The 12,470-nt window shown below is 37.4% G+C and overlaps 1 protein-coding gene across 2 annotated transcripts in view; it reads left to right on the plus strand.

Annotated features, from left to right (window-relative positions):
- LOC106868853 (serine/threonine-protein kinase DCLK2) overlaps positions 1 to 12,470 on the plus strand; it is a 196,816-nt gene that overhangs the window by 65,030 nt on the left and 119,316 nt on the right. For both annotated transcript variants that reach the window (XM_014914296.3, XM_014914295.3), the window contains exon 2: positions 3,005 to 3,691. In XM_014914296.3, coding sequence (XP_014769782.1) covers positions 3,005 to 3,691 — 687 coding nt within the window. The remainder of the gene's footprint in view (positions 1 to 3,004; positions 3,692 to 12,470) is intronic.

Genomic DNA, 12,470 nt, shown 5'->3' on the forward strand with positions numbered 1-12,470 from the left:
GCGTGGGATTGCTCTAATCTAAGTTGAATTTCCTCACCTTTAACTCATTCTAGAACCTTTAACTCTGATGAGTAAAGTGGCTTCGGATCTATGGGAGTTCCTTGATTGCTTCTGGGTGGTATTTTTATTCTTCTGTTGGGGAATTTTTTCTGCTGAACGTTTTTGTTAATGGTTATTGTATTTTATTGTTTATACATTTTAAATGTAAATTTTCACTGTTTTTGTATTGTCCTAAATGTCCTTTGTGGCTCTTATGGCCAATAAAGAAAGAATTATTATTATTACTATTATTGTTGTTGTTCCATTTGTCATACAGCATTTGTTGCTAGGGATATAATACACATGTCGCCATCTCAAATAATTGGAATGCAGTGGTGCCTTCAATTGTCAAGCACTTTTCTGAGTATTCCAGCAATTCCAAGGAGTGTTATTTTTTGTTTTTTGTAAGTGCCCCATCCTGATGTTGTCTTCAATTTTTTTTTTTAAATAGTTTTCATTTCTGCTTCTTACATTACCAAGTGCCCTGACAACAATTGGAACCACCTCAACCTTTTTCGTTGTCTTCAAAAAGTTTATCGTCCAAGCTAGAAGTTCATATTTTTTCTCAATCTACTTCAACTCTTTGTCACAAAACCTTATTTCTGGATGGCTAAGCCACATCTACAATCAAACACTGTTTGTTTCTTGACTTTGTTAATCACCTTAAAATATGGTTTGTGATGTTTAATTTCATGGTGCCATTCTACAATAAAGCCATGAAATCTTGGCACGGTTTTCTACTACTCTTTATTATTATTATTATTATTATTATTATTATTATTATTATTATTATTATTATTATTATTATTATTATTATTATTATTATTATTATTATTTTATGTTTGACTTTTGTTTTGCATTTGTACAAGTTGGATCCAAGTCTCACCCAGAGACCTCAAGAGACAACAAGTTAGAAGTTCATGTAGGTGTTATGCCTAGGGTACCATATATTTGGATTTGTACAGTTTTGTTCAAGTGAATGTTTAAGAAACCATAAGAAAATTATGTGTTTGCTTTAAAATTTGAGATCACATAGACAGTATTTTACGTAGGATATGGGCAGTTCCCATGAGCACTATCTTTTGAACTTCAGCCATTTTGGAGTTTCCTGATATCTGAGCTAGGTAGTAATCAGCCCGTTTCGCTGTCATTCCCAGGGCACCTATGACAATAGGTAGTGTTTTCGTCTTCAGATTCCACATTTTGCTAATTTCTATTTCAAGATCTTTATATTTGCTCAGTTTTTGGTAGGTCTTGACAGATACGTTTATATCGATTGGGACAGTCATATCAATGAGGAGGCATGATTTTTGTCTGAAGTCTTTCAGTATGATGTCTGGCCTATTCGTGTCTATCTTTCTGTCAGTTTGAATGGTGAAGTTCCAGAGGAGTGCAATATGATCATTTTCAAGTACTGGGGGTAGTTTGTGTTCCCACCAGTTTTTATCATGGGGCAAGTCCAGGTTTTTGCATATTACCCAGTGAATATATTGTGCAGCTCTATCATGCCTGTTGAGATACTCTGTTGGTGCAAGCAGACTGCACATGGAGACAACATGATCGATGGTCTCATTTTGTTGTTGGCATATACGACATAATGGGGAGCTGCCGTTCTTTAATATGTTGGCCTGGTAGTTCTTTGTAGGTAGGCATTGATCTTGGGCTGCTATGATAAACCCCCCTGTTTCTGATTTCAAGCCAGAGGCCATTAACCATTGGTGGGTAAGGGCTTTGTCAATATCTGCATTATTCGCTCTCTTTGGGTATTTGCCATTGAGAGGTTTTCCATGCCATTTTTCAGTCATAATAGCTAAGGCAGCAATTTTAGCACGGGTTTTCAAGCGCTTAGCTTTTTCTGCAGGTGTTTCTAGTTCGTCTAATTCTTGAATTTGTTGCAATTGGAATTCACTTAGATATTCCTTTGCCTGTTTTGTTACTGAGTAAGATGCTTTCTTGCTTTCATGTTTTAAGACAAGTTTTAGCATCCAGTCCTCAGAGTTTTTCAGATAGGTGTCTAGGCCAATTGTGGCTACCTTCATTGATAATGCCTCCCTCTTTTCTTGGCAGATAAAGACGTTCTATATCTGCCTTAGGGTGGTGCATTCTATGCATTGTCAACAGTTTTCGTATTTTTCTGTCAACATTACATATTTCAATAATTGACCAGTTAACAATGTTGAAACTGTAAGTCACGACTGGTATGGCTAGAGCATTGATTGCTTCGATCCTGTTTCTCGTGTTCAGCTCTGTCTTCAGTATTGCTCTCACCCTGCGATAACATTTTCTTCTGATCCTTTCCCTCATCACTGAGTGCTTGATATTGTCCCCTTCAATTACCCCTAGGTATTTGTAGCTCTCCGCTGGTTCTAACTCTTTTATGACATTTTGCTGGTCAAGGTTGACATTAGATGTATTTGTCATTTTTCCTTTGATAAAGGTAGCTTTTGCACATTTATCAAGGCCAAATTGCATCCTGATGTCATCACTGAATTGTTTAACAATCGCTAGTAGGCCTTTGAGTTGTTGGTCATTTTTTGCAAAGAGCTTTAAATCATCCATGTAAATGAGATGATTATTATTATTATTATTATTATTATTATTATTATTATTATTATTATTATTATTATTATTATGGTTTGGCTCACATTTAGAGTTATTCCTGGTAGAAATTATGTGGACAGCAGGTTAAGACCTGTAACCTAAGGTACCTTTCAAGTGCTTAGAATCCTCCTTGTTGTCTCTGAGAGACAAACTTTCTGTAGGAGCTCTACCAGGCATTTGATTTCAATCTCCTTCAGACATTTGTCTATATCTTGGCTTATTGTTCTCAATGCACCAATAGGCATGACTTTTACTGTTTGCATACTATTATCATCATCATCATCATCATCATCATCATCATCATTATTATTATTATTATTATTATTATTATTATTAATATTATTATTATTATTTTCTTCAACAGTTTGCTGATGCAGGTGACCATTTTGATGACAGGAAAAAAATAGCAAAGAATGGATTTCGTTCCGGAAAAATCAGTCCAACCAACAGTGCCCATGGTAGTCTTACCAGACACAGCATTCGGAAGCTAGCAGACTCTGGCAAAGCCCGAAAAGTAAGATTCTATAGAAATGGTGACCGATTCTACAAAGGTTACGTCATGGCCATCAACTGTGAAAAATTTAGAAGTTTCAATTCTCTCCTAGAAGAGTTAACATACAGTCCACTTTGTGATACCAATATCCTTACTAAAGGTGTCAGATACATATTTGCGTTGGATGGCTCAATGATAACGACACTGGAACAACTCATGGAAGATGAACATTATGTATGTTCGAGCTTCGACGTTTTTAGGAACATTGATTACAAAGGTATCATCAATCTTTGTTGGAATCCAAATGTAAAAGGTCCTCTTGGCGGAGAATACGTGAGTAATCAGGCACCGTCATGTGGCATTGAAGACAGTAGAGAGTTTGTCAAACCAAAACTAGTGACTATTATTCGCAACGGATGCAAGCCACGGAAAGCTGTGAGAGTTTTGCTTAACAGGAAAACAGCACATTCCTTTCAACAGGTCTTAAGTGACATAACCAATGCTATTCATCTAGACAGTGGCTCTGTCAGGAAAATTTTCACATTAGATGGTAGACAGGTTTGTTTCTTTTTTCTAATCCTTCCTTTACTCACAAATTCTATAGTTTTCATATATTTTATATGTTTTGCTGCTTTTTCTTCTTTCTCTTTTTTATGTTGTTACTGTCGTTCACTTTTAAATCTGTTTTCTCTGTCCATGATTCCTGGATGAGCAGAGTTCACAGGCACATCCTCCAAAGAGACAACTGTCATTAAACTTTCTTGCAGGATTTCTAAGCATCACTAACTGAAACTAGATATTATCCAACTGTCTCAATCTTGGTTTACCCTTAAGTTTCTTGCTATTTGGCTCAGCTGAAAGAATTTGTCTTGCAATTTTTCTAATCGTATCAAAGCTGTAGTCCTTCAATGTATTATAGTGGTTTCAACCTGGAGAGACTCATTGATTTCCAAGTTACATACCCTGTTGAGAAACATTACTCTTAGAGATCCTCTCAAACCTCCCCCCACTTCCCATTTTGGTCACTTGAATTCATGATCGTGCTCTTTCAGTGATTACCCAACAATCATGTCCATAGGTGAGGATAGGCACAAAAACCAAGTTGAAGATGAGTTTGGCTTTTTTTTACCAACCATTTTTCTTCTGAGGAATGAATGGAATGGTGGAGCTGCTGCCTTCCTGTGCCAATACCTGCAATTCTAGAATCTAATTCAACCTCCTGCTCTCCATCACTTAAGAATACGACCATGAGAGCCTTAAACTTCTCCATTTGTCTCAAAGATGTTACATTAACATGCAGAGTGCACTGAGGAGACTTTCCCTGAGAAGACCACTGTCTCAATCTTCACAACATTAATTCTCATTTCTACTTTGCAGCACTTGGCAGTAAACCCATTCAGTGCATGCTTGAGATCATCTTCTGATGAGCCAAGTAGTACCATGTTGTCTGCAAATATCAACTGACTGGTCCTACACCCACCGATTGTGATATCACTTCCACAATGGTTGTGTCTGTCGATCCAATTCATAAAAATTATGAAAAGGACAGGTAACAATACACACTCCTGCTGAAGTCCAACAATTACCTTGAAAGGTCTCGACATAGCACTGTTTCCACAAACACAAACACTTAGGCATTTGTAAAGGGACTTCTCAGCAACCAGAAGTTGCCCATTAGCTCCAAGCTCTTGTAAAACCTTACACAGTATGTCCCACGGTACATGGTCAAATGCCTTTCTGAGCTTTAGAAAGTGGGCCTACATCTCTTGGAGATATTTCCACGATTTCTCAAGCACCTGCTGTAAAGTGAATATCTGGTCAGTTGTGCTGTATCCAGGACAAAAGCTACACTGTTCTTCAGCTAATTTGGACTTGATTTTTTCCCTGTATCTCTTTTCCAGACACCTAGCATAAACTTTACTAGAGAAACTCAACAATAAATTCCACTTTTAGAGCGCTCTCTCTAGTCTCCCTTTTTAAGAATTAGGATTCTCATCCCAGATTGCCCCCCAGATCAGGCATCTTCCCAAAGGTCTAAGCGACCTGGTTGATATGAATCAACCATAGAATTGCTTCTCTGTTGAAGGCTTTTAACATCTCAGGCCAAATTTCATCTTCCCCAATGACCTTGCTACATTTGAGAGTTGTAATCACCTGACTTCAGCCTCTGTGTCAGATTGGTCTTCACCCCTAGATTCACCTTGTGTCCACCAGAAGATTTATTGGAATTGGATGAGAGATCAGCAAAGTATTCTTTCCACCTTTCAAGAATATTCTTTTCTGTAGAGAGAAGAAACCCAGCAGACTTCTTAGTGGGATGTTTGGGAACAGGCTTCTTGTTACAAAGTTGGCAAATGATCTACTGGCTTTATATCCATGTAGAATAAGGCAAGAAGTATTAAATATTTGACTGTGAAATATAAGATATATGAAGGGGTGCTGGAAAGTACCTGGTTTTAAGGGTATCACGAAAGGCCTGGTTGGAGGCCCAAACTTCTGAGTTCTTTTACAATGCTTAGAAAAATTAAAGAACCACTGCAGTAAGTGTGTGAATCTGAGAGGGGAATATGTTCAATAAAATTGTAATTAACTGATCTTCCTCTATTTTCATTTACCCAAACCCAGGAACTTTTCAGCACCCCCTTGTATACCTTGTCCAATAGATGTCATAATAAGGTCAGAACCCATGACTGTAGTTATCACTTCTGTCTATCAATCTCCCAACTTCTTACATCCCCCCCCCCAGTTGCATGATATTAGAATCACCATCTTCAGTGGTTTTCTATGTCTTTGACTGGGACCATATATAAACTTTGTATAAAAAGCTTTAAAAAATTCAAGTTTAAAAATTTTAGAGAAAAAATATAGAAATTATTGTTTACCCAGAGCAAGTATCTTTAATCTTCGCCATGAGATGGCCGAAGCCTTGTGAGTAGATTTGCTGGGCAAAAACTGAGAAAATACTTATCATCGTCATCAACCTCGTCGTTGCTGTCATCATTCTCATCATTATTGCTATTATCGTCATCACCATTGTCAACAAACATGTTCCATGCTGGCATGGTTGAATAGTCTGACAGGAATCAACAGAACCAAAGCAGTGCATCATGTTTTAATATGTATGTATGTATGTACGTATGCATGTATGTATGTACGTCTGTATGTATGTATGTATGTATGCATGTATGTATGTATGTCTGTCTGTCTGTCTGTCTGTCTGTCTGTATGTATGTATGTTTGTATGTATGTATGTATGGATGGATGGATGTGTGTATGTATGCACGTATGTATGTACGTATGCATGTATGTATGTACGTCTGTATGTACGTCTGTATGTATGTATGTATGTATGTATGTATGTATGCATTTATGTATGTATGTCTGTCTGTCTGTCTGTATGTATGTATGTTTGTATGTATGGATGGATGGATGGATGGATGGATGGATGGATGGATGTATGTATGTATGTATGTATGTCTGTATGTATGTATGTATGTATGTCTGTATGTGTGTATGTGTGTATATGTATATGTATATTTGTATATGTATGATTTATGATTGTGAGTGGGTGATGATGGTAGTGATGATGATGATGATGATGATGATACCGATGATCTCAAGACATGGATTTAGTTTGGATTTTTATATTCCTGCCTTGCAGTATTTGTTCTGACTCTTTATGCTTTGAGTTCAAATCTCACCAGAGTCAGCTTTGTCTTTCATTCTTTAGGAATCAATGAAAACAAAAAACAAAACAAAAATTCCAGTCCCGGTCATAGATTGGCTGAACTGTTAGAATTTCGGCTGAAATGTTATATGCCATTGTTCTGGTTCTTTACATTCTGACAACCATGCCTACAACCAAACTGGTGCCAAGCTGTGTTGGCCAAAATCAACAATCTTTCCTTTAGATAAACATTGGTGCCATGAAAAGGAGAGACTTATATGCAGGAACAACTGTTTGACTTGGTGAAAAGAAATATTTTCCCCTAACTTATTCATACATGAGCAGAAGTACTGTCAATTCTGACTGATGGAGACCCTAAAAATTCTATTTTAAAATCCCTGACATACTTAAATACACCCTGGTAATGCATCAGAGCAGAGCAGTCTACTAGTTAAGAATCAGTGGTTTAGAGCATTAATTATATTACATAGTCTAATGAGTGTTGAATCATGTTATCGGAAAAACGGTAATAAAATGGCTGAGTGAATCAAACATTTCACTAGAATCCCATATTTTATGAGTTTGTACCACAAATCAGATGTTTGACCATGTGAAAGTCTTTTTTTGCATTGAAAGTAAAGTGCGACATTTTAGAGACTGAAATCAAATGAACTGTATGGAAAATTAAGTCACATGTATATATATATATATATATATATATATATATATATATATATATATACACATATATAGGTGTGTGTGTGTGTATGTACACACACATATAGATAGATATTTAGATAGATAGATAGATAGATAACAGAAGCGACAGAGTGACTCAGGAGCAGAGAGTCTCATGCATTGGCACTTATAAGAAAAGTTTGATAAGTATAAATGGTCCAAACTCTCAACCCATGTGTCACTCTGTTGCTTCTGTGATATAATTGATGAAAAATATATGTACTCATGCTTTGAGTTCTATTTTTTCCCTTTTTGCTTACGTCAACCTGTTTATATAGATACAGATATAGATATAAATATATATATATGTATAATATTTATATATATGTATGTATGTATATATATATGTGTGTGTGTGTGTGTGTGTGTGTGTGTGTGTGTGTGTGTAATTTACAAGGGGGAGTCAGAAATGATCTGCACTTTTGCCATAACATCTTTATTATTGTTGCATTGCCTTCTGCACATGCAAGCTTATAGTTGGTACTATTGTGGTCACATGATCGAAGTTTGAGCCTGATTACACCATTTTTTCTTATAGTGAAGGCATGGCCACTCCACTAACAATGTGCACCAAAGAAGAACAAAGAGCAGTGATCCTATTTCTCTGGTCGAAAGGTGTGTCAGGTGCTGAAATTCATCGGAGTCTTTTAGCATAAAATGGGGACAGTGCACTACCACATAGAAGTGTTTATGAGTGGATCAAGAAATTCAGACAAGCATGACACATGAAGAGGCAGAAAGATGCTCATCAACATTCACCACTGATGAGAAAATTCAGCAAGCTCAAGAGATGGTAATGGTGAACCAGTTCGCCATTACCATCTCTTGAATCACTGCGTTTTGTTCTTCTTTGGTGCACATTACTAGTGGAGCGGCCATACTTACACTGTAAAGCCAGAAAGAAAAATCAGGCTCAAACTTAGATCACATGACCATAACAGAACCAACTATAAGCACACATGTGCGGAAGGCAGTGTGACAATAATAAAGACATGTTACGGTGAAAGAGCAGATAATTTTTGACTTCCTATCATATATTACATGTATATATAAATATATATACATATATATATATATATATATATATATATATATATATATATATAGTGTATATATATATATATATATATATATATATATATATATATATATATATATATATATATATATATATATATATATATATATATATATATATATATATATATATATATTTATTTATATGTATATATACATATATATGTGTATATCATCATCATCATCATCATTGTTTAACGTCCGCTTTCCATGCTAGCATGGGTTGGACGATTTGACTGAGGACTGGTGAAACCGGATGGCAACACCAGGCTCCAGTCTGATTTGGCAGAGTTTCTACAGCTGGATACCCTTCCTAACGCCAACCACTCAGAGAGTGTAGTGGGTGCTTTTACGTGTCACCCGCACGAAAACGGCCACGCTCGAAATGGTGTCTTTTATGTGCCACCCGCACAAGCCAGTCCAGGGGCGCTGGCAACGATCTCGCTCGAAAATCCTACAGGAGCCAGTCAGGCGGTACTGGCAACGGCCACGCTCAAAATGGTGCATCTCATGTGCCACCCGCACAAGAACCAGTCCAGGGGCACTGGCAACGATCTTACTTGGCTTGCCGGGTCTTCTCACGCACAGCCCATTTCCAAAGGTCTCGGTCAGTAGTCATCGCCTCGGTGAGGCCCAATGTACGAAGGTCTTGCCTCACCACCTCAGCCCAGGTCTTCCTGGGCCTACCTCTTCCACGGGTTCCCTCAACTGTTAGGGTGTGGCACTTTTTCACGCCGCTATCCTCCTCCATTCTCACCACATGTCCATACCAGCGCAATCGTCTCTCTTGCACGCCACAACTGATGCTTCTAATGTTCAGCTTTTCTCTCAAGATACTTACACTCTGACGGGTATTCACATTGACATTACACATCCAACGGAGCATACTGGCTTCATTCCTTGCGAGCTTACGTATGTCCTCAGCAGTTACAGCCCATGTTTCACTGCCATGTAGCATGGTTGTTCGTACGCATGCGTCATACAGTCTGCCTTTTACTCTGAGTGAGAGTCCCTTTGTCGCCAGCAGGGGTAAGAGCTCTCTAAACTTTGCCCAGGCTATTCTTATTCTAGCAGCTACACTTTCAGCGCACCCACCCCCACTACTAACTTGGTCGCCCAGATAGCGGAAGCTATCGACTACCTCTAGTTTTTCACCCTGGAATGAGATAGAAGTTGTTTCCTGTTTGTTTGCAGTCTTTATTGCACCTGAACATCTGCCACAAACAAAAACTAACTTGCTAGTTAACCTGCCTTTGATGTTGCTGCACCTCTTATGTGTCCATAGCTTGCACCGGGTACATCTTATAGAGTTACTACCTACTCCTTTTCTACATACTGAGCAGGGCCATCTACCTGAAGGGGTTTGTGTTTTATCTACCTTCCTACTTATTAGGATTTTGGTTTTAGCTAGGTTGACTCTAAGGCCCTTCAATTCTAGACCTTGCTTCCACACCTGAAACTTCTCCTCTAGTTCTGATAGTGACTCCGCAATTAGGGCAAGGTCATCAGCATAGAGGAGCTCCCAGGGGCAACCTGTCTTGAACTCCTCTGTGATTGCCTGGAGGACTATGATAAATAAGAGGGGGCTGAGGACGGAACCTTGGTGGACCCCTACCTCTACCCGGAATTCATTGCTGTACTCATTTCCAACCCTCACCTTACTGGCAGCATCTCTGTACATGGCTCGCACAGCTCTCACTAACCATTCTTCTATCTCAAGTTTCCTCATTGACCACCAGATAAGGGATCGGGGGACCCTGTCAAAGGCTTTCTCCATGTCAACGAAAGCCAGGTACAGAGGTTTATCCTTAGCTAGGTATTTCTCCTGCAACTGTCTCACTAGAAATAAGGCATCAGTAGTGCTTTTACCTGGCACAAACCCAAACTGCATCTCATCTAAATTGATTCGCTCCCTAATTAGTTGGGCTATGACCCTCGCTGTAACTTTCATAACCTGATCTAACAGCTTGATGCCTCTGTAATTATTTGTATCTAAAGCGTCACCTTTACCTTTGTAGCAGTTGACTATGATGCTGCTACACCAGTCATTGGGTATGACTCCTTCGTGTATCACCTGGTTCGTAATACGGGTGACTAGGCTATAGCCAACGCTGCCAGATATTTTGAGCATTTCTGCAGTGATTCCTGATGGGCCGGGGGCTTTCCCGGTCTTCATACTCTTAATTGCTTTATCTACCCTGGTACTATCAACTCGGATATCTGGTCCCTCTATTGGGTCGACATACGGCAGGCTCTCTTTCTCCCATTCATTCTCTTTATTAAGCAATCTATCGTAGTGGCATCTCCAGACCTCTTTCTTTGCATCCTCATTTAATGCAAGCGTACCATCATCCATGCGAACACATTTCTCTCCTACAACATCACTATTCTCTCTCCTACACTGTCTTGCAACACGAAATACCTCGAGTCTTTGGTCCTCACGGCGCAGAACATTGGCAAATCTTTCCTTATCTGCTTCCCCTCTGGCTAAATAAACCTGTTGCCTAGCCTCCCTTCTGGCACATTGGTACAATTCCCTGCTACCACCGTTCTTCCAGTCCTTCCAAGCCTGTTTCTTTTGTCTAATAGCCCCGTCTACCTCCTTGTTCCACCACCACGTTACTCTGGTTCGGGAGGGGACCTTACACCACCCACAAATCTGGTCGGTGGCTTTCAACAGGTTGTCCCGCAGAAATCTCCAATTGTCTTCCACGTTGTATGATGTATATATGTATATATATAAATGTATGTATATATATATGTATGTGTCTATATATCTATATCTATCTATATATGTGTGTGTGTGTGTGTGTATACACACACACACAAGCAAAATTAAAGGTTACAAACTTCATCCAGGGATAGCAAAATCCTATGAAAATATTGGTTAGTTACCTATACAAAGAATATTGAACATTATATTTAATACTCCAACTACAAGGTAACTATATAAACCGTGGTTTATATATATTTATTTATTATAATGAGAAAATAGAGATGTAATTAATAAATTATTATTTATTAATTAAAAAATTGACAAACATCCCTTACAGGTGTTTCAATTCCAGACCTTCAGAAAATTAATTAATTAAATAAAAAATTATTTGAAAATCAAATCTCTTCAGAGATAGATAAAGATATGCAAAATAGGTGTTCAATTCCTACATGTTGAATATACCTTTATCTACTTCTGATGAGATTCAACATTGAAATAATTTTTAATTGAATTAATTAATTTTCTGAAGGTCAGGAAATGAAACAGTTGTAAGGGATTTTTGTCAATGTTTTAAGTAATAAATAGTAATTTATTAAGTACCTCTCTATTTCCTCACATTATATATGTATATATATATATATATTTATATAGGTAAGTGGTAGGTTTGCCTCGATCGCTCCATTCTCCAAGTAAATACATATATATATATATATATATATATAAATTTACATATATATATACATATAACAATATATATACATATATATATATATATATATATATATATATATATATATATATATGGTTATATATAGATATTTATGGTTGTATATATATAATTATGTGGATATATATATGTATGTATGTATGTATTTATATATATATATAGTAACACATTTTTAAATAGTTGGTATTCATTAAAGATGGAGTACAAATAAAAATAAACCTATTTATATCTTAGAAATCAAATCAATGAAGAAAAATGCAGGGGATCTGTGAAATCCTTATTTAATGGAGCTTACGTAAGTATATCAATATATATGTAACCAAAACCAGCCTTTCCTACCACCTCCTAGCACACCCTCCCTAAATAACCCATACTTCACACTGCCTCTTATACTAACCACCTCTCACACTAG

Source organism: Octopus bimaculoides, chromosome Z, assembly GCF_046866305.1.
Source record: "Octopus bimaculoides isolate indiv1 chromosome Z, ASM4686630v1, whole genome shotgun sequence".
NCBI classification, from domain to species: domain Eukaryota; kingdom Metazoa; phylum Mollusca; class Cephalopoda; order Octopoda; family Octopodidae; genus Octopus; species Octopus bimaculoides.